The following is a 23,446-nucleotide window of genomic DNA, read 5'->3' as shown; positions in this document are numbered from 1 at the left end:
ATTATTTAATTTTTACTTTCTGCCATTAAATGTCAATAATAAATAGATTGTTTTGAATAACTAGATATAGTCAAAAGGCTAACTTTTTATAAACTGTATTTTATTGATAATGATTGTGAGGAACGGGGACGATACTGGGAGCATTTGGATCTTACTGTTCAATTTTTCTGCCCTGGTTTAGTACCCTTTCCCCATACTGGTTTAATATACTTTCCCAATCATCTTGTGAAGGCGTTCAGGAAAATCACGAGAATACTAATTTTCATTTTCTTCTCTTCTCCCTTTTCCTTTCTGAGCTCTCAGATCCCAGCCATTCCTCCATTCTGAAATATGTAAAACAGGTATTCATAAGAACATACCTTCAGAATAATATTCAAAACAAATATTTAGTGGGGTTTTTTTTTTACATTAGCTTTTTTGTTGCTGCAGCTTCTTTCTTGCATGTCTTGTTTTATCAGCCATTTCAAGTCATGCTTCCAAACCTTGCAATTTTTTGAGGCTTTCATCCATTTAGCTCTCAACTAGCGCAAAATCCCAACATATTTCATATTTATTTTCAATGGTACAAAGCTTCTGTGACTGGATAGTGTGAAAAATTAGCCTTCCATTTTAAAAAATACCATGGTTTTAGAGGGAACATTTGTGAGGAATAAATTATTATGCAGTTGCAATTTGTCAAGTATAGTAACTCTTATGAAGTCACTGTTGTGATATGATCATTTTCTACTGTCCTGGGAAGCAAGAGCCAAAATCAAGTTTTGGAATCTGTTTCAAGCAAGTGCGTAGTAACTGATCTATTGTCATGAAACCATGTAAAAGGAAGTTAGTTTTGTATGTATATTAATCTGGGGTTGAATAGTTGCATAAACACTTATCCAAGAAGTAATAAGTAACAGTATTTGACTGCTTTTATCACAGGTCCTGCATAAAATATTACAAAGAAAATCCTCTGAATGAGAAGCATGTGTTTCAGCTACCAATCAGACCAGCTGTTGTCAATAAGTTCTATCAAAAGTAAGCCAAACCTCAGTTTTCATAATACGGAAATTCAAATCTTGATTGAGTACATAATTATTAGGGTTTTTTGTACTATTTGATTATTCCCTCAGTGATCATGCACAAATATGGAGGGTGGAAATAAATAGTGGACATGGTCAGAAGGAGGTTAAAACAGTATGGCAGCTTAGTACTAATCCTCCTGTTGAACATATGACTTCGAACAACCTAGGTAAGGAACCATTTTTGGTATAAAATATTAAAGTGATACTGTCAGCTTGAATTTTTTTTAAATTAAGTAGTGATGTATTGTTTTGTTTGATCCAGTGTCTCATATAGCACTTTTTAAACAGTGTGTCTTAAATATTTTTTAGTTCCTTTTTATGCATAAGAATCTTTTCAGCAAGGGAGAAATTGACTATATGTGGAAAAAGTGAAACTGGCTAAATGTAAAAAGTGTTGCTGCATACACAAAGTAAACAAATGAGGTGGGAGGGGAAACCTTTCCATTATAGTATTATTAGGTATTAGTTGTAACTGTATGAGGTGCAAAATTTTCAGTGTGTGATGATTTTCCCTCCCCAACCTGACAGTTATTTTTAAAATTAATTGTAGCATAGTTCTAAATATAACTATCTTTGAACTTTGGCATCCCGCTTCTCAGTCCAATAGAGAGAGGGCAAATGTATTGTTAACATGAAGAGTATGTGTCCAGATTCACCATGTTGGCTGGAGTACATTTTAAAAAACTCTTGAAAAGCTAGGGAAGAATTCCAAATATAGGACAGTGTAGAGTTCATTTGCCTTTCTTTTGACAGTGGCAAAAGAGATTAACGTTTTAGTAGATCTTGGACATTTTCTTATCTTTCAAAATAATTTTGAGAGCCTATTAATTTCAGTGGAACTTGGTGCTTATAACAGATTCTTGAAGCCATCATGTCAAACTTTCTTATGAGCTGTCATCTGTAAGAATACCATGTTAACACTTAGTTCTTTTGTATTGCAGAAGTACTTTGTGATACAACAGTTAATGGAAACACTGAAGAAAGTATGTATTTTATTACCATGGCTAACTGCAGTCAGGTGCATTTTGCGTAAAAGATTGCTGTTGTACAGATAGACGCTTAGAAGGTACAGTAAATGTAAAATATTGTCAGCATATCTGCTTCCCCAAGTATATCTAAATATATTTTATGGTTGGAAGAATGATACCCTATATTTGGTAGTTATTTGCTGTTGTGTGTTGAAGTTAGAATCTGCATAGACCTATAATTCAACAGTATGTGTACAGTTTGTTTAAATACTTTGTAACATGCAGTTATTTTTAAAAAATATATAAAATGTAATTGCTTTAAAAACTAATTTTGATAGTTTATAAATTATGAATATTTTACTTGTTTACATTGTTTTAATTTTATTTTTATTGTTTATTGTACAATGTAGTTGACCAAGAGCAAACAGCGTTATAAAATCTTTGCTGGTGTCGCATGATGTTACATCAGTAAGACCTATTTGGAGAGATGCTCTTCCAGTGCCATATACATTTTGTAAAAGAACTTCAGTTTTCTCTAGTCCGATATTTATATTTTGGAGTTTTTCTTCTCATCTAGCCCAAATTCAGCCTTCCTTCAAATGCAAATAATTGATTTTAATCACTTTTTTTCATTTGTACTTTTGAGTTATTTTCATAAAGAATATTTATATAACTATTAAAACATGTTGATTTGATTATTTACAGTTAAATATAGCCTTTACATTAGATTTGGTACTACATTTTGCTAGGAGGATGCACATTTATCTAATTAGATAGCATAACTTACATTTGTTCTGTAATTTGAGGCTAAAGCTTTTCTGCACAACAGAAACTGTAAGTACTGACATTTGGAAAAAAGTAACTGCCAGCATTCATTCCTTTGTCGAAAATGATATAGATGGTACCATGTTATTAATTTTGACCCCAAAATGTAGTTAAAGATGTTTTCGTCCTGGTTTTATATACCAAAAAAGCAGCCTTTATAGTTTGAAAATGGCTCATTGAATCAGTGTATGAGATTTTTATTTATTCAAATGTATATAAATTATTTTAATAGATGATAGTCAGTTTAGGCCTTAGCATAGGTTGTCATAAATTCAAATTTAAATAAATCATCTGTCTTTAACAATAAAAACACATTTAAAAATTAACTTTAATTTAAATTTAAAATACAGTTTAAATGTGTGGGTTTTTTTAAGTCATTGACTTTTATTCACTCTTCTTGAATAGAAGCTAAGAAATCTATCCATTTTGTGCACAGTTAATCTGACATCCACAAATTTAGTTTGTGTTTTGGAATTTTGGTAAAAGTTGAACATAAAGTCTTGCTTTGAAGGAATCATTTCAGGCCAAGCAATGGCAGGTTGCTAGCCATACTCTGGAACTAGTTCAGTTCTGTAGAAGCAGGTGCATTTTGATTAAGCTGGAGCAGGACTGAATTTGGTACAGTATCTTAACTTACATGTCCAAGTCCTTGGATCACATTTTTGTGTGTGTGCAACATTCTCTAATAAAGAAAGAGATGTATAATGAGTAGGCCCTACCAAATTGACAGTGAAAAATGTGTAATGGATCATGAAATCTGATTATTGTCGTCGTATTGCCACCCTTACTTCTGCATCGCTGCTGAGGGCAGCGCTGCCTTCAGAGCTGGGTGGCCAGAGAGCAGTAGCCACCTGCCGAATGCCCAGCTCTGAAGACAGCATTGCCACCAGCAGCAGTGCAGAATTGAGGGTGGCATGGTATGAAGGGGGTTGTCATTTTGGGGGGTAGCAGAGCTGACCTTTATGGGTGGGTGACGGTGGTGACTGTCCAGGGCGCTGTGGACACACACACACAGCCAGCCAGCCAGCCAGCCTAAAGTCCCTTTAACCCCCGAGCGCTGGGCCAGGAGCAGGGCTGGGAGTTCTCCAGCCGGGGGTACTGTGTGCTGGGCTACAGCTGCTAGTCCCGGCTAGGCTGGGGAAGGAGGGGACTTCCTCTTCCCCTGCGTGGGCTGCTCCCAAGGCAGGGTCAGCCCTCCCTTCAGGAACCTTCCCCCGGCTCCAGGAAGCTACGCGGCTGCTGGCTGGGAGCCCAGCTCTGAAGGCAGCACCACCACCAGCAGCAGTGCACAAGTATGGGTGACAATACCATACCATGTCATCCTCACTTCTGCGCTGCTGTTGACAGTGGCGCTGCCTTCAGAGCTGGGCTCCCAACTGTCCAGCTCTGAAGGCAGCAGTTCAGAAGAAATGGTGGCAATAGTGTGAACCCCTACAATAGCCTTGTGACATCCCACCCCCCAAAAAGCCCTTTCTAGGTTGGGACCCCCACGGTTACAGCACTGTGAAACTTTGATTTAAATATTGGAAACTGTGAAATTTACTATTTTTATAATCCTATGACCATGAAATTGACCAAAATGGACCGTGAATTTGGTAGGGTCCTAATGCTGAGGTAGGTCTAGTGGCCTAAGCATAGGACTGGACATCAGGATTCCCTACTTCTGGTTCTGGCTCTGACCATAAGTCTGTGAACAAGTCAGTTAGTCTATCACATTTATTCCACCGGTGTGCAAAATTTGGGTTAATAATACCTAATTATTATTGTATGGAGATGACTAGTTAATGTTTATGCAATGCCATTAAGATTTTGAAGTATGATATGCTGTAAGTATTCTATGTTCGTATTTCGTAATTAGCACATCAGCACTGTATTTTTAATTACCATGGAACAGGTTGAAAACAGAACTTGCCAACAATCTGCCTATCCTTGAAATATATATTGGCAAGCTTTGAAACAATTTAATCTCAGTCACCTGTTGTCCTAATGAAGAAAATGCATACGCCTCTACCCCAAAATAACGCGACCCGATATAACATGAATTCAGATATAACGCGGTAAAGCAGCGCTTCGGAAGGGCGGTGTGCGCACTCCGGTGGGTCAAACCAAGTTCGATATAACGCGGTTTCACCTATAACGTGGTAACATTTTTTTGCCTCCCGAGGACAGCATTATATCAGGCTAGAGGTGTACTTTGCAAAACATGAAGGAAGATAAAACCTGCAGTTGAATTTTGATAGAATATAATACTGAGACGTGAATTGCCTTTGTAAGATTTCTAAATTACGTCTTATGGCTGAAATTGAATAAAATGTAGAAGCAACAATATGTACACAAAAATAAAGCTGATTTTTTTTTTTTAACATTACAGTGTTACGTAAAGGAGGCATCTGTGGAAACCTTTAAAACAGTGTTAGAATAAGAGTGGCATTTTATTGCCTATGCAAAATGAAGATGTTATGTAAACTTGTAGTTTTAGTTGTGCTTCCGAAGAAGGAACATTAATAGAATGGCACTGATAAGTATGCAGAGTGTGAACACCGTTGGTACAACAATTTCAGTCACCATTTCCATGTGAGTAGTCAAGGGATCTGAAATTTGAGAAGAGAAAAAATAATAGATAAGATCTGTTCTAATGGAATAATTTTAGTTATTTGTTCATTCTATTTTTTAAGCTTTGAATCTTTTTGAACATAATTTGTTTAAAGCTAAAATTAATTTTTTTACATATTGGCATCTGCATTAAACTGGCGTCACTAGAAACAACAGAGAGAAAGAAATTGTAAAAGATAGAATAAACATGTTTTATATATTTTGAAAATCCGCAGCAAGTTTATGTTAAGCTCTCTTCATCTATATCTTTTGTGGTAAATTCTGAAACATGTCAGTGCTCAAAGGGTTACAAAAAATTGTGCTTACCATGAATTAGTCTCAGTATATTAGCAGCAGTATTCCGCTGTTCCTCTAATTTTCAAGGAAAGGGGGGAAAAAGAAAATAGTCAAAAATCTTTGGAAAGCACTCTAACCCTTTGAGGACTGCATTGTATCTCTGTGGAATTAAAATTAAATTGCTTCTTTAAACTTTTATTTGGTGACTGTAGTACAAATTGTTTTGATGCACACACACACACATATATATATATATATATATTAGTAGCCCTCAAAGAGTTGAATGAGAAACACACTTAAGCTATAGTGATATGTTAATTCATAGGGATGGACTCCTCATATCTTAATCCTACAGTATGGGCCACACACATGTACCATATTCATCCCATCTTCCTTAATGGTTTCAGGAGTCCACTCCAATAGAGTTTTTCCCTCCAGTTTAGGAATTGATGATCCCTTCACAAACCCCAGCATGGGAGAGGGAGCTGGAGGCAGAAGGGAGGTGTTGGAGGCAGGCCACAGCACTGTGGCTATTCCAGGCAGTGCTGTGGTTTGTAGGGCAGTCTGGGGAAGCTGCCTTAATTTAGTTTCTGAGAGCTTGTCTAATTTATGCCAGGAGCTTCTCCAGTGCCCAGAGCAACAAAGCACAAAGGTGGTTTAAAGTCACCTTAGCTCTCCCTCCCACTGGGCTGCGAGTTCTCACCCCTAGTTTTTATGCTCATCATTCAGAGGCTACAAGTTCGCTTTTTTTTTTGTTTTTTTCTGCTGTTGCATGATTGCCCTGAGTTTGGTTTTTGTTTTTGTTTTTGCTTTTATGTTTGAAAAGGGCAAACAATCACTGAGAAATATTAATATCTGCAGAAGTAAGTTTTTAACAGTTGTGACTCCTCAGTGTTTTTACTATAATTCTTAAGAAAAGAAAATTCAGAAATATTAATAAACTGTAATACAATCCTGTTAGCTGCACTATTTTGAATTACTAGTAGTAAATTAAGAGGTACTGTTTGATTCTGAAGTTTGTCATAATTTTTAAAAAGATTTAGCTTTCTCTTTTCAAGGAGAAAATATTTCATGAACCCAGTTTTAATGTTCAGTCACAGAAATGTTTTCCCTTTAAACCCATATAATATATATTTACTGGATGAGAAATACAGAATAAATGTAATTACCTGCAGCAAGGAGTTGGTTTGTGATAGAACAAGTCTCTATGGCCTTTTGGTGCCAACTTTTCACCTAAAAATTTCAATATTATTTATTATTTGATGTGATACTAATGGTTTCACCAAACTATGAATATATTCAGTCTTATTAGCACCATTTTCAATGTCTCTGAACTTTAGTCATTTACAACTCTTTCCAGTACTCTTATTCTCACACTACATGTCGATTGTATGACTTTTATGTTACTTTGTACATATTATGATGAATATTATTTTAATAAATTTTCATGTTGTTAATTGCTTGGGACGATACAAAATAAACTGGAAAACCCACTCAATATTATTTCTCAGGGTTTTTCTTGTTTTAGATATCATGCACATGCAATGTCTGTAAAGCACAAAAGGCAATGTCTCTAAACATAGTAAATTAATAATGTGGGTATTGTGATTACAAAGTTTTATTTAAGTAGTTAATTTACTGATGTGTTATAAAAGAACAATAATAGTAAGATTAGATTTCATCATTCTCTTTCCCCTCTCATCCCCCTCTAGGGTGACCAGATGTCCTGATTTTATAGGGACAGTCCTGATTTTTGGGTCTTTTTCATATATAGTCTCCTATTACCCCCCACCTCCGTCCTGATTTTTCACACTTGCTGTTTGGTCATCCTATCCCCCTCCCACAAGTTGACACAATCCTAAATTAAATGAGTAGGTATACTATAGTAATCTAAGGTCAAAACCCACATTCGTTACTCATGAGAGTTATTTTTTTATCTCAAACAAAGCAGAATTTGGTCCTAAATTAGGAATAAGCAGGTTTAATGATAGAACTCACCTCTCTTGGATTTGGGAATCCATTTGCACTGATGATCATCTTGTAATAGTGGACAGATGCCTTTGGGTATCGGGGTTTATTCCCCTTTTTAAAATCAACATGGTATAATCCAAATCTTTCAGAATAACCTTTATTCCATTCAAATTTATCCAGCAGAGACCAGACAGTGTAACCCTTTACGTTAACGCCATCGTTTATGGCTGAAAATAGATTTCAAATTTGTTAACAACCAGATCAAGTTTGTCTTCACTAGAAACATAGTGCTAAGCCAGCCCTATTTTATACCAAAAATGAAGGAAAAATTTGGGGTAAAATTTTCAAAAGCATGAAAGTCACTTAGGTACCTGACTCTTATTGAAAGTCAATGAGACTTAGGCTCCTAAGTCACTTAGACACTTTTGAAACTGTTATCCTTAGTCTAGATGCACTGGAAGATTTCATAAGAGTAATTATGGTATATTATTAGGTGCGGTGTTTTTATTTTGTAAATATGGAAATTGATAAATTATTCCAATGTTGAACCCAGTATAGGTCAGAATTTCAGAGTTAGAATATCAGAGTGCTTAAAAAATGGACAAAGTCACAATAAAATGTGTGCCAAAATTTGTTTTTAAAGTTCACCTTTTAGCAGCTCATTAATATACCCTTTCAGATATTCAATTCTCCATTCATCACACAACTGAATACACTGCAGCTTTTCTGAAACTCCATTCTCTGTTACGTAAATGAGAGGATTCCCATACTGTGTCTACAAAGAAAAACATTCATTTTGGAATAATGAAATAATATTATACTTAATACAACTACAATTAATTTTTTTAAATAAAATTAAAGTTCTAGAAAACTGGTTTAAATCTATTTACTATATTTTTTTTCTACTATGGTTACATTTAAAAGAAAAGCATAGTTAAAAATTTAACTTTTTTCTTTGGGTTAGCTGAAGTTTATTATAAACTATTTCTATGAATATAGTGCAAAGAGACCCCAACTGAGATTGAGGCCCCATTGTGCTAGGTATGTGGCAATAAATAAGCCTTCAATATACAGATAAGAATACTGGTGGATGTATTGGATATTTATGCCTGACACTGAGATACAGATTCATACCCTGTATTAATCAAGACTGTTAGTTAACTTCCTTTAAAGAAGACTTAGTTTAAAATTACCTTAATGAAGTTGAGTAACCTTCTAAATCCCCAGGGCACAGAATATAGCCATTTAGATCCTGGATCTGGCCACTTTGGATCAACCAGTTCTACCAAATCACGATCAGTGTGGTAACTGGGCCCTTTGAGGGCGGAATAATTTTTCTGTATAATGTAACGAGTGGTAAAATGACTTAATCCCAGGAAATCAGATGTACCCTTAATGTAGCTTTTCTCTTGCACTGAGAAGGTTGGTAATCTTGACATGCCCAGGCCTTGTTGAGCACTTTTTCTACCTATTAAATCAAAATTTTTCAAAAAAAGATGGTAAATGCATCTTCCGCACATGATTGACTGTTTACACCACAAAAGCAAAACTAAACTATCCTAAATTTTAAGTGCTAATATTGTGTAGCCTTGAGTGAGCACTTTCTCTCTGAACACAACAATCTTCCTCTTTCTACCTTTAAAGAAAGGATAGTAAAGGATAAACGTTACTTGATGTGGCTAAGACTGAAGAAATGTGGTTTAGATCGGGATTTTCAGAGGCGCAACAGGAATTTAAGTGTCCAACTCCCATAGTCTCCTTTGAAAATCCCAGTCTTAAAGCACATCACTAGGAGTCAGGTGTTCGCCGCTAACTTGCCATGTGTTCTTGGGCACAAAACTTAACTTCTTTCTTCTGTTTCCCCATCTGTAAAAATGTGGATAATTATACTTTTTAGAGGAGCAAACTACTGTTTGGTTTTTAATTAACAAAAATAATATTTTTGTTTTTATCTGGAATCTTTCAGAAAAATGATTTTTATTAATAACCCTCCTCCAAAACCCTATCCTTAATTTGGACTAAAATACACATTGATCAGGTTGTCACTGTTGTAACTATATTATTTATTCAAGGTATAAATAGTCAGCATGACTTACCTACATAATTCTTCATAACTTCAGGATAGTCTCCACTGTAAATAGGATTGGCAAACCATCCCAAGTAAAACTGTACGTATCTTTCAGCAGCTTCAATGTCCTTCTGGCTAGTTAGATCAACCGGTTCACCCCAGGCACTAGTTAAAGAAATTCCAACCATACCTTAAAATAGAAAGTGACAGTTCTGCAGTTATGCATAATCTTTTAAGCGCTTACTGCAGAGGCATAATTACACAATGAATACTTATTACCTTGTTGCTTGCTACGCCATGTCTTATTATAAGAATGCCAGACCTTTGCATGAGTCTGTAATTAAAAGAACATATGTATATGCTAACCTATCGTGCAATAATCAGTACAGGACGAGTCAATGAATCTCTGACAGATACGGCAATATCCTCTACAAACATTGTTGAATTAAGCTAAACCTTACTAATTTAAATTTCAGTACCTTTAGAGTTCATTATATTAAAAATGCAAATAGGAATGTATTATTGTGGGATTGTATGTAATGTCTCTAGGGAGGAGACATGGCTAATGTGAACCCTGGGAAGTGTTATGAATTTCAAATGTCTCTTTGAAACAATGTGCTAGACAGGGGTTCTCAAACTGGGGGTTGGGACCCCACAGGGGGTCGCGAGGTTATTACATGGGGGGTTGCGAACTGTCAGCCCCCACCCCAGACCCCGCTTTGCATCCAGCATTTATAATGGTGTTAAAAACACTTTTAAATATATTTAATTTTTTAGGGGGGTCACACTCAGCGTCTTGCTATGTGAAAGGGGTCACCAGCACAAAAGTTTGAGAATCACTGTGCTAGACAAACAAAGCTCATTGGGATTCCTAGGAAATACTTGGAAGGAGGGAAAGGCAACTTTTCACTTCCCGACCCAAACTTTCGAAGTTGTGCCCTGAGCAGAAACCCATTGTCTGCTGATCACTGTTACGTGAGGACAAGATCAGAGGCCCAGACTGGATAAAAGAATGATTCTGAGATTCATGGGGGTGGTTGTTCTGAGCCAAGGCAGTTATGAACAGAAAAAAAACCAAAAACCTTGGTGGGGTTTGAAGGACTGTTCACTTGCCAGAGCCCCTCGTGGAGTTGAGGTGATCTTTGGTAACCTTATTAGCTTGTGTGTAGGTTTTTATATTTTTAATATTTTTTCTCTTTTACCTTAAGGATAAATGTACTTGCTTAGAAAGAGCTGTGTGGTAACTTATACTGGTAGACAATTATGCTATTTATAGCCTCAGGATTCAGAGAAGGCAAAGCACTGCTGAGGTCATGTATTCTGCTGGGGAATTCACAATGTAGGTAGGGAACTTGTGCAGCCTGGATATACCCCAGTCTGGAGGGAGAGAGATGCATGTCTCCACCCAAGAAAGGTGGCGACATGGGAGCTGGGAGTCTGAGAGTGGATGGACGATGGAGGGTACAGTTGTCCTGAGCTGTGATAGAAGCATGGAAGATAAACTTGTCGCACAAATGCACATCTGGAAATTGTTACCGTAGGTTTTTCAAAAAAAATTTGTTTCTCATGGAAGCTTTTGTTTTAAATAAGATGTCAACCAGACCTATGTGAGAGTCCTTTGCAGCTCCCAAGATGGCCTCATGAAGGTGACATCCAACATTTAATGGAGAGTTCTGTTTTACTGCAGATCTGTTCTACTGTGTGTCTGTATTTAAATGAGAAACTTTTTCTTTAAATGAAGGTTGTTCACTTTGGGTGAAATCCTGGCCTTGTTGAAGTCAATCACAAAACTTCCATTGAGACTAGTGAGGCTGGATTTCACCCTTTGTTTATAGAAGCTACCTTAAAATTCTCTCTTCTGATCTATTTGGCAGTATGTTCAATGAGACAATTAAATAGAGGGTTTTTTTAAAAACCTGTCCTCTGAATTGTTGCAGCTGAGTGCTATGTCATGCATCCAATACTAGTGCATACTTAATTATCTCAGCACCAGTAGTTTATAATTCCATTTAAATTAACTCTTGAGTGCTTTTTGTATGCTGTTCAGAAGTTGAATCTTTGCTACAAAACCTTCTTTTCCTGGGGGGAAAAAATTAAGACCCACTTATCTCAGTCATAAAATAAGATAGCAATACAAGAAAGAACATATTTCTAGTTTTACTTTAATGATATGATGTGCTGCTTTGTATGCCCCTATTCCACTGAGCTTCAGTCCTGGTGCATGCTCTCCTGTCTCATAGCCTTCTTCAGCAACTGCCTACAAGTACATGAGAAGGAAAAAAAAAAGTAACTATAGGGTCACTCCCAAAATTTGGGGACCAAATCTATGTAGCCCAAAAGAAAGCCATCAGTAACTTACCCAAGGGTTATTAAAAGTAATCCAGTATTTCACACGATCGCCAAACTTCTCAAAACACAGATTTGCATAATCATTAAAATAACTTATCATGCTTATATTCTGCCACCCACCATACTTTTCTTGGAGCACCTGCATATGTAATAATTACAAGAATTAACAGATATGTAACTTAAAATTCAATATGCCATTGTTTTTTGTTAAAGGTTATATTGTATGTAACTCAATATAGACACTAGCTAAGCTATGATGTGACTTAAGGTGATTTAGTGAAACTGAATAAGCAGTTTGAATGAGGCAGAATTCAGTGACAAACAGTGGGAATGTAACAGTGCTTAAGTATATAAAATGATAGCTCAGAGAAATTATTGATAACTTGAAAGCATGCTGGAATATTTAAAATGTTTTCTTAAAATGATCCAGATGGTGTTTATTTTTACAAACAAGTTAGCTACCAGAAACCCTAGATTAGACAACATAATAAATTTAAATATTCTCAGACCTGTGGAAGATCCCAGTGGTAGAGGGTCACAATAGGGATAATCTTGTTCTCCAAAAGACTATTAATTGTATCATTATAGAACTTTATCCCCTTTTCATTCACCTGTTCTTCTGGGGAAACAAATGTTGAAGAAAATTAATTGTTTTTACATCATTTAGATAGTAATCATTGGAACATGTTTTCTAAAATGATGTAAGCTATATATATATAGATAGATAGATTACATTGGTGGATGTATAGGCACCTGTATACCATGGAAAGGGCTGACATTGTAAGGACCCTGATAGAGAAATATATATATTTACCAGTAATATGTGACAAATATGCCATATCATTTTTATGGTATTCTCAAATGCAGCAAAGTTGTTTTGCCTATATGTGCTTTTAGGTTTACAGTTAAATGGTTATGCTTACTTTTAATACCAGTGGGCATAATACGAGGCCATGAAATAGAAAGCAGGTAATGATTAACTTTCAACTCCTTCAGTAACTGAATATCATCCTGCAAAAAGAAAATCCAATTAAAATATTACTCACTAATCCCAATAGACTAATTCTTCAGATTATTAATCTACAAATTAAAGCAATTTTAATGAAAGACTTTGAGCTGAGGAAATGTGAAAGAAGAGAGGATTGCACAAAAACAATGTGCTTTGCCAGTTATTTTCTGTTTCCTATGGAAAAATGATTATTTGCAGAAGCTGGTGGGGTATGAGTTTATTCAAGTACAAAGAAGTCCTAAGCCTGTGTATTTTACCTCAGTCTACTTGCCATGGAAATTGTGAATGTAATGTTAAATTCAGAATTCATTGACTTCACTGTGGAATCAAGCGTGGAAAGAAAATGTGTTGTGAAGGAACAAGTTTTCTTACAAAGTGTGCCTAGCATCATCTTAAAATATTTTTAACTGACCGTCCCTTTCAAACTAAATACATAAAATAGGGAGAGTTGTGGATAAGAGCAACCAAGCTTGGTTCATATACCTCTACCCAGGTCAGAAACAATGTCCATGAGATCTAGCTGCAGGCTAAGGTGGGGATGTCTGTGGGTGTTAATTTCCATGTTTGTGTAATTGCTAAGAAGGAGTCAATGTTCAGCCTTGGGCCTCTACCCCTGTCCCCTCCTTTTGCATACATAACTTACTGTTCCTACATTTTTTTCATGTACAAATAGCTATTTGTACATGCAGTGAGATAGTTGGGTATCCAACTGCTTGATTTGCATGTGCACGTATGGAATATGAGGGCACCTATTTATGGATACAGCCTGGGGTATGTCTGCAAAATTAGACTGAAGAATTTGGCCCCAAACATATTAACTCTTTGCTAGAACAAATTCATGCTGGAACTCTTGAATATAAGGATTTTGTACAGGGTCATCTGCAAATAAATTACCCATGCTGCTAGACTCCCAGTTTTGTGTACAAAGTTCTGGTAATTTGGAATTTATCTAAATTTTCTAGCATTGTCCTATTCTGAAACCCTAACACTTGACACTTGGATCTGCTAGACAGATCTTTTCGGTCTCTCTGTAATACCAGTAAACTCTTCAATTCAAATCTGCCATTTTATTTACATGATGCAAGAACGGTTGGGAAACTTGCATATAGTGTTTTAGTTCCAACGGTAGAAAAATACCATAGTGGTTCAACATACCTGTTTTCCTGCCTGCTGGTATAGGAATATAATATAAAGATTTCAAATATAAGATTGTAGAGACTGACTGAACTTTGTTCCAGGTTAGACTCTAGTATATCCTGACCACAAATAATTAAATTACTACTTTCCCAAATCCTGTTCACTAGATTTTTAACTTATTTTCTAGCATTTTGGTTTTCCTTACTAAGAAAAGTAAGTTACTAGCTGCAGGGCAGCTGTAAAGACCATGCAGCCAAGTTCAGAGCAGACACACCAACATTTCTATGCTGTCTCAAAGCGGAACCAGCTCCACAGTGAAAACCAGCAACCTATTGGACTCTGATTCTTCTAACCATGCATGTGCTCAGATATGCTACCTGGGCATATCTCTCAATGATATAAATGGGCCTGCAACTTCTTTTTTAGGCATGAATTTGGAGGCAGAACTGAGATTTTTTGTTAGGTTCTTTAAAAATCAGGACTGAATACTAGAGCATTACATAATATAATGTGCATTACATACAAAGACGGGCGTGAAAGCTCAAATGTTAAAGAGGAATTGTTGAATAGTATACAATAGCACTTAGGGTATTGTCATTTTCCACACAGTTATAAATGGGAGTTATTATATTACTTAGTGTAAATATTACAATAGTATAATTTTAGGGAGGGGTTTTAGATGCAATATTTCTACTTAGCAAGAGAGTGAAAGCATGGTTCAATGGTTAGAGCATGAGCTTGGTGCTCCGGAGACCCGGGTACAGACATCCTAGGCCCCTAAAACTTGTGATGGTTTTGAAAATCCCACTTGGTGCCTAAATACCTTTAAAAATCTGGCCCTTGCGCTCTCTCTGGGCACTACCCTAACTAACAAGGTGAAAATTAATATATTAAAGATTGTGAGAGGCTCAGAGACTATGGTAACTGGGACTATATAATTGACTAAAATACAGAGATAAACCAGTTCCTTCTCCTTTATGACACAGGAGTTAATCCAGTCCTAGTTTGGAAATATCCCAAGAGCTATGTGGGGTTGTGAGGAAAGAGGTCTATCTGGATGTTTATATTGCTCTCATCCCTGATATCTGAGGAGTAGACTGAGATGGGAAATAGGCCAGCTAATTTACATGAGTTCCTCACCCAGTAAACAGCTTCAAGACTCCCAGAGGTAGAGCTATCTTCTTTTGTTTTTCTCTTTTTGCTGGCAGTGTCTAAAGGCCCCAATATAATTTCATTTTAAACTGTGCAGAAACTTGTACTCTTCACAGTCCCCTAGGTGTTAAGGATGTTCTTTGCTGTTGAAGGGACAACAGGTTCCTGACTCTGGTGTTCGTAGGTAAGCGAAGGCTGAGCTGCATTTCAGATGTATGTTGCTGACAGTTTTAAGTAAATATTCTGTTGCTGCTTTAGGCCTAGATTGTGTGCCCCCTTCCCTCACCTTGAGATCCACACTTGGATTTTCATCTCTCACACAGAACAGGGCTAAACTCCTTCTGTAGTACTGTTCCCATGATCTAAGAAGGAGGATCTGAATTCAGGGCAAGCCAGTGGGGGACACATCAAGCATAATCTGTCATGGCAGAAATGATAATGCAGTCTGGAGAGACCATCCCCAAGGGTTCTGGAGGCAACCAGAACCATGGTACTGTGCTGCCTGAGAGCTGGAAAGGACCGGTGAGGTCCTAGATCCAGAAGTTTTTGTGGCAGTCTTTTCTGGTTGTAGAGCAGGGGTAGGCAACCTATGGCATGCGAGCCAATTTTCAGTGGCACTCACACTGCCCAGGTCCTGGCCACTGGTCTGGGGGGCTCTGCATTTTAATATAATTTTAAATGAAGCTTCTTAAACATTTTAAAAACCTTATTTACTTTACATACAACAATAGTTTAGTTATATATTATAGACTTATAGAAAGAGACCTTCTAAAAACGTTAAAATGTATGACTGGCACGCGAAACCTTAAATCAGAGTGAATAAATGAAGACTTGGCACACCACTTCTGAAAGGTTGCCGACCCCTGTTGTAGTGGAAGGGAGACCAGTGCATAACCTGTACCCCTGCAATAAAGGGGAATTCTAGGAGCAGAAGATATTCTCCCCTAGAGTGGGATTTACTGTAGAAGGGCAAACATGACCTGACCCATAGACCACAAACAACATTTTAACAGTTCATCTTAAATTCCAGTGAAAAAAGGCTTTTGTTTGGACTTAAACATTCCTCTGCAGTTTCTGAACTGGGGTTTTGCAGTTTTGTGCTGGCCTATGAAAACCAGACTGTGAAACTGACTAGAGACCATTTTCATTTCCCAAGTAGTTTATGAAAGCAGACTCAAAGAGCTTGGCTTGTTTAGCCTAACCAAAAGAAGGCTGAGGGGAGATATGATTGCTCTCTATAAATACATCAGAGGGATAAATACAAGGGAGGGAGAGGTATTATTTAAGTTAAGCCCCAATGTGGACACAAGAACAAATGGCTGTAAACTGGCCATCAATAAGTTTAGGCTCAAAATTAAGCGAAGGTTTCTAACTATCAGTCAAGTTCTGGAACAGCTTTCCAAGGGCAGCAGTGGGGCCAAAAAAATGAACTGGCTTCAAGACAGATTAATACATTTATGGAGGGGATGGTATGATGAGATTGCCTACAATGGGATTTGGCCCATTGGTGACTGCCAGTAGCAAAAATCCCCAAGTCCTGGAGATTTTAGACACTAGATTGGGAGGGCTCTGAGTCATTACAGCAAATTTTTTCCCAGGTATCTGCTTGGTGGGTCTTGCCCACATGTTCAGCTTCTAACTGATCGCCATATTTGGGGTTGGGAAGGAATTTCCCCCCAGGTCAGATTGGCAGAGACCCTAAGGGTTTTTCGCCTTCCTCCGCAGCATAGGGGCACGGGTCACTTGCAGGATTAAACTAGTGTAAAAATGGTGAGCTCTCTGTAACTTGAAGTCTTTAAACCATAATTTGAGGACTTCAATAAGCCAGCCAGAGGTTAGGGGTTTATTTCAGGAGTGGGTGAGGTTCTGTGGCCTGGAATGTGCTGGAGGGCAGACTAGATGATCATGATGGTCCCTTCTGACCTTAAAGTCTATCACTCTATGAGATGACATGGAAAAAAGTCAACAAACAACAGAAATGACTAAGTGTCAATTTTTAATCTCATTTCTTGTAACCAATATTTATTTTTTTCCCTTAGAAACAGTGGACCTGATCCTGCAAACCTCTATTGAATGAGGAAAATCGAGATCTCAAAATCTCTTCTGAATTTTCCCATTGTGAGTCAATAAGGTTTTATTTATGATTTTATCTTACAACCGAACCCTCCACTTACTTTCAAGTTTAGTCAGCCCCACTAAGTAATGGAGTAATAACAGTTTCACTAGAATTCCGATTCCTGTAATGCTGGCTCAGTATAGCACAACCATTTGGAATCTCTCTTGCTGTGTATTTTTCTTTTCACTGGGACAACAATTCTAAAAAACTACCCTTAGCACCTTGAAGATTGGACACTTACTGCTGTAGCTTAACAACTTGGTGTAAGAATCTAGTTGCAGACTTCAAGAGCAGCAGATTAAAGTATCTGTCATATTTTCAGTTCAATGTGACTAATTAACAACAGTTCAGTATTTTTTTCTATATTAGGGATATTTCCTGTTTTAATCATACCTTAACTTTGTAGTAGCCTTCACATGATGAATCTGCTGTTTCATTCATAAACACTTTCCCTTTTTTGTGAGTAAAAGCATCCCAGATACTTGGTCCTTTCCCATCCTTGTCCCAGGCTCCTTCAGTCTGGTAGGCAGAACTGCCGACACCCCATAAAAATCCTAAAGGTAACAACAAGTACATACGTTGATGACAATCTGGAGACTAAACCTCAGAAGTGGCTTTAAGGACTAAATTTTCATACGTGTAAGTAACTGGGATGCCCTCAGAATGTTGCATCTGAGTGTGCAAAGGTGGCTTTGTGTCTAATTAAACACTTTACACTTACGCATACACACACAAATATATGTGGTTTTGCACATGCACAGGCACTTGTGTAAATTTTTTAGGTGCATTAATGCAGTGTGGTTGAAAATTGGGCCCTAGAGTACAGTCACTTTAGTTTTCCTATATACCAAGGAAGGTTTAAATATAACGGGCCTGAGTCTCATAAGACCTCTTTTTATCCCTTAAACTGGGCTTAAACCCATTAGAGGGGCTCTGCATTGGCAAAGTGGTATATTAAAGAGCTTTACTGTAAAACAATCAGGCTCCAAATCTTTTTTTACATGCAATATTTTTCTATGAGTTTTTCAGTGAAAATGTATTTAGCTATGTTAACATAAAACATAACAAAGGGACCATTCCATGGTAGGGATTCTAATCTTATTTTTTCAGTGTCTTTTAGTAAAATGCAATTAATCCATATTCACAAATTACTTCACAGATATGAAGACAAAATCTGTGCCTAGATTTTTTGTTTTGTTTTTTTAAAACACTTGTTTAGATTGAATAAAAAACGGTGTGTATATTTGACAGAAGGGGTAGCTGTTCATGGACCAACTTTTGATGGTGAATCAGATGTAATTTACAGCTTGAAACAATCCCCCTCCGGATGATTCATTCAAATTACATAAGAACATAAGAACGGCGATAATGGATCTGACAGATTGGCTGTTTAGCCCAGTATCCTGTCTCTGACAGTGGCCAGTGCCAGATGCTTCAGAGGGAACGAACAGATCAGGGCCATTTTGAGTGATCCGTCCCCTGTCACCTAGTCTCAACTTCTGGCAGTTGGAGGTTTAGGGACACCAGGAGCATGGGGTTGTGCCCTGACCATCTTGGCTAATAGCTATTGATGGACCTATCCTCCATGAACTTACCTAATTCTTTTTTGAACCCAGTTACACTTTTGGCCTTCACAACATCCCTTGGCAACAAGTTCCCCGGGTTGACTGTGCATTGTGTGAAGAAGTACTTCCTTATGTTTGTTTTAAACCTGCTGCCTATTAATTTCATTGGGTGACCCCTATGTAAAGGAATAAACAACACTTCCTTATTTACTTTCTCTACACAAGTGGAGATTTTTAGACCTCTATCATATCCCGCCCTTAGTCGTCTCTTTTCTAAAATGAACAGTCCCAATCTTTTGAATCTCTCTTCATATGGAAGTTGCTCCATGCCCCTAATCATTGTTGTTTTACTTCTCTGCACTTTTCCAATTCTAATATATCTTTTTTGAGATGGGGTAACCAGAACTGCACCGAGTATTCAAGATGTGGGTGTACCATGAACGTATATAGTGGCTTTTATTATCCCTTTCCTCATGGTTCCTAACATTGTTAGCTTTTTTTGACTGCTGCTGCACATTTTGCAGATGGTTTCAGGGACCTATCAATGCTGAGTCCAAGATTTCTTAGTGGTAACAGCTAGTTTTACTCCTGGGGGAATTCTGCGCCACTGTGCAATGCAGAATTTTGCAGACATTAAACATTGTGTGTGCAGAATTCCCCCTCCCCCCCCCCGAAATGGGCTGCAGTGCTGTTGGCTGCCACTAGGGGCTGCTGGACCTGGCAGAGCCTAGCATACACATAGAAGACACTGCCAGGGGGAGGGGAGGGAGTTAGAGAGCTCCTGGCAGCTACAATTCCCAGTACGCCCCGAGGGAAGGAGAGGGCAGGGCGCAGGAAACTCCACAAGACTGGGACCAAGCATCAGGCTGTTTCTCCCTCTGGATCCCTGGGCTCTGAGGGAGAGGGGGGCAGGTGTCTGGGCTGGGGGGGCACAGCTGGGTTCGAGGGGGGAGGGGTACAGCTAACTGGGCAAGGGAGGGCCCTGCAGCTGAGCTCTGGGAGGGAGGGCGGGTATTTGGTCTGGGGGGAGGGGATTCATGTGTATTGGGCTCTGGGGGGGGGAGGGGTTGTGGGTATCTGGTCCCCTGGTTGCTCTCGGGGCGGGGGAGGGAAGAAGGGGGCAGAGAAATAGGAATTGGGTTGTCATAGGGGTTTCTTTAACACTTTACTCCTGGGGGAATTTTTGTGTGTGTCTGTATTGTTACAGACATACTTGTTGACAGGTATCTTGAAATAAATTTCCAAAATAATTGAAACTGGCGTGATTATGTGGTGTTATTTTGACAAATAAAATGTGCAGAATTTTTTATTTTTTGGCACAGAATTTTTAAATTTTTGGTGCAGAATGCCCCCAGGAGTAATTAAATTTAGACCCCCTCATTTTGTATGTATAGCTGGGATTATTTTTTCCAGTGTGCATTATTTTGCACTTATCAACACTGTATTTCATCTGTCATTATGTCGCTCAGTCACCCAGTTTTGTGAGATCCGTTTGTAACTCTTCGCAGTCAGCTTTGGACTTAACTGTTTTGAGTAATTTTATATTGTCTGCAAATTTTGCCACCTCACTGTTTACCCCTTTTCCAGATCATTTATGAATATGTTGAATAGTCCCAGTACAGCTCCCTGGGGCACCCTGCTGTTTACCTCTCTCCATTGTGAAAACTGACCATTTGTTCCTACCCTTTGTTTTCTATCTTTTAGCCAGTTACTGATCCATGAGAGGATCTTTCCTCTTATTCCATGACTGCTTACTTTGCTTAAGAGCCTTTGGTGAGGGACCTTGTCATTTAGTTCATATTCATTTAGTTAAACTGGGTTTTTAAGAAAGCATTTGGAAAGGGTTTTTTTTTTAATGTAGCTCTGCATTTCCAAATTCATTGCAAGTAATGAATCAAAAATGATAGGCCTTCACTGCCAGATTCATCATAACCTTGTAGTTTGTTTGATCACTTACACCACAAGAAGGTCTGCGTGTAAACACTCTCAAAGCAGAGTGCTAGCATTTTACACCCAGTTTGCTTTAGTGTAAGTAACCACACAAAATACAGAGCAAAGGTCCATGGAGTGTGTTAAATGCATTCTACAAGAGGCTATGGTGTGGTTGGAGTTTCATTTCTGCCTTTTCTCTCTGCCCTGAATGGCTCTGTATTATGCATATAATCTCTTCAAAAGGAGAATCTTGTACCAACTTTCTTGTACTAAACAAGAATGGGCCTAGAATATTATAAAACCACAGACAGATATAGATTAAAAGTACCAGTTGGGAAAGTGCCATAATAGAAGGAGCCAGGGTTATTCTTTGTCCATTGGAAATCCTCAGCTGTATTCAGACACCGCACCAACCCAAGCACATACCACACTTTCAAAACATACGTCTTCATCACTATTAGTGTCCGCACTGCAAAATGTCCACTTCAGAACCCCACCTGATAAAACAGAAGCATCGTTGGTGAATGTTGAATCTCATTCACCCAGAAGCATATTGTCATTGCTGACAGGGAACCCTGATTCAGAATCGGCAGGCTCGGGGGACTTTTAAGGCTGATACAGGGCAGGTGGAAGATTGATCTAACCTTCTGCCAGGATTCTGAGGGTGAGAAAAGAGCTGAGTGCAAAATCCCTCCCATCAGAGTTACTCCCTGGGGGAAAAAAGTCTCTTTGTTGAAAACTTTTAGTTTGGATTTCAAATTTCCCCTGCCATGTCTGTCACTCATATCCTGCACATTGTGTTAGTGCATGATAGCCAGAAGGTGAAACTCATTAGACTTACATTGTCCACACTGGATAAAGTATGTAACAAGCTTCATATGCTTTTTAGATTTTTAATTGTTGCAGTTGTAGAAATCTCAGCTCTTACCTTGACAGCGTTCCTTTAAACATATTCCAGCATTGATTTAAAAGAGTAGTATTTATATCCTGAAGTTAGTTCTAACTGGTGTGATTCTTGGCTGCAGAATCAGGCTTTCCTATAGGGGGTGCTCAGTTATGCCCATTACAATTAAGCTTGCAAAACAGTTTGTTACAACTTCATCTTCTCACAAACTTAACTTTTTCTAAAAGGTCACCTCTTACATGCCTGATTCTCACCTGATGGTGAATTTTTTGGGAGACTTTGAGGAAAATCCCTTGAGGTGTTTGAGTTTGAGAAGCATAAATATACATTCAATTTAAAAAAATTGAATCATGCTTTTTTAGTTATAGTTTAAAAAAAAATTGGAATCTTTGAAAGGTGAAACCTGGCATGAAGATAGCCCTCAGAGTAGTAGTGCTTCTGTTTTCTTAAAATATTATGGTGCACATTTAAAGTGTCACTTCACACGCATGGGCAGCTAGGTAGGTGCATACTTTTCAGAACCTGACATAAACATTCACAACCTTAAAAAAATATTGAAACAATTTTTTCCAAATATGTTCTGCAGAACTCAGTGAGACCTAAATATCAAGCACATTTAAATAAAACAGGGTAATTTTAAAATTATGAATGTTTAACATCTGTAAGCCCTGGGAACCCACTCAGCTCAAAGAGATAAATATGGCACAGGGATAGACATGGAGGTTTAGCCAAGTAACTGGAACTGCCACTGGATCAAAGATATGATGCTGTGCTCCCATCCCTTGCTGGCCTTCTGCGCATGCCTACGAGGAGTCAGCTTGGAGACTTCTTCTGCAACATGTGGGGATTGCAAGAGGTCTTCTGCAGGGCCCCTTTGTGGATTCCTTTTACATAGCCTCCTGTGCAGGGTCCTCTCTCCAAGAGGAAATGGCATTTGAAATGCTCTTTTGTCCTTTCATATTTGAGAGATTTCCGTATTGGGAGCAACTGGGTACATTGATCACTCAGCTAAGCAATAAAAATTTGCTTTTGACTAACTTTCTATAATGGTTCAGCAGTATCTCCTCCTGCCTGCAAATCTAGGACCTGATCCAAAACTCAATAGAAGTCTTTCCGTTGACTCCACTGGACTTTGGTTCAAGCTTCCAGTGACCCAGTGTACTGGACCACAAACTCCTATTTAGCACTTATTGCTATTTACAGATAGGCTCTTGATAAAAGGAGTGGGTCAGGCTAGAATAAAAAGGTAAAGAAAACTTTCTTCAGTGCACATAATAAAGTACAACTTCAGAGAACATTTTTCCTACTTAACAGAGGAACTGCACAACTGGTTTGGGAAAATGTATCTTGATACTACATTAAAAGATTGTAAACAACGCCTAAAAGAATCTTCAGCCCTGCATTTCTAATGTGAAAATTAAACATTGTAAAGAAAGCCCTGAACAGCACCGGCTTTGACCATTAGGAAATACTTCTGTGATGGAGCAGCTGGTGGAGCAA

General features: G+C 38.0%; 2 protein-coding genes across 4 annotated transcripts in view; one reads left to right on the top strand and one right to left on the bottom strand.

The window, feature by feature from the left end:
* ZWILCH (zwilch kinetochore protein) overlaps positions 1–7,241 on the top strand; it is a 29,199-nt gene extending 21,958 nt beyond the window's left edge. Inside the window, exons 16-19 of one of the 3 annotated variants that reach the window (XR_006175954.2) lie at positions 919–1,014; positions 1,110–1,228; positions 2,003–4,949; positions 5,226–7,241. Coding sequence is in view for 2 of the 3 variants with exons in the window: in XM_005305358.5 (XP_005305415.2) it covers positions 919–1,014; positions 1,110–1,228; positions 2,003–2,094 (307 nt within the window). In the remaining variant the exon portion in view is untranslated. Of the gene's footprint in view, positions 1–918; positions 1,015–1,109; positions 1,229–2,002; positions 4,950–5,225 lie in introns of those variants that run through there. The other 2 variants (XM_005305358.5, XM_042856564.2) reach the window with 2 other exon arrangements.
* LCTL (lactase like) lies at positions 5,237–19,585 on the bottom strand. Its single transcript, XM_065559022.1, has 13 exons — positions 19,546–19,585; positions 17,939–18,099; positions 13,055–13,142; positions 12,641–12,750; positions 12,142–12,270; positions 11,944–12,039; positions 10,062–10,116; positions 9,811–9,972; positions 8,908–9,182; positions 8,363–8,489; positions 7,742–7,941; positions 6,913–6,976; positions 5,237–5,445 (listed from the first exon to the last, which is right to left on the bottom strand). Exons 1-13 carry the CDS (start codon positions 19,583–19,585, stop codon positions 5,330–5,332), a joined length of 1,623 nt encoding a protein of 540 aa, XP_065415094.1. The 3' UTR covers positions 5,237–5,329.
* Between the last annotated feature and the right edge of the window lie 3,861 nt (positions 19,586–23,446).

Source organism: Chrysemys picta, chromosome 10, assembly GCF_011386835.1.
Source record: "Chrysemys picta bellii isolate R12L10 chromosome 10, ASM1138683v2, whole genome shotgun sequence".
NCBI classification, from domain to species: domain Eukaryota; kingdom Metazoa; phylum Chordata; order Testudines; family Emydidae; genus Chrysemys; species Chrysemys picta.
Note: the sequence above shows the minus strand (reverse complement) of the source record. Positions and strands in the feature narration are given on the sequence as shown.

Coding starts and splice junctions, on each gene's coding strand:
- LCTL (XM_065559022.1), bottom strand. CDS start 19,585: ATGAGGAAAGGGATAATAAAAGCCACTATATACGTTCATG. Junction 13,143..17,938: donor AAGGCTACTACAAAGTTAAG/GTATGATTAAAA, acceptor TTCTTTTTGCAG/GATGATATTCAGTTACTGAA. Junction 12,751..13,054: donor TATGCCCACTGGTATTAAAA/GTAAGCATAACC, acceptor TTGTTTCCCCAG/AAGAACAGGTGAATGAAAAG.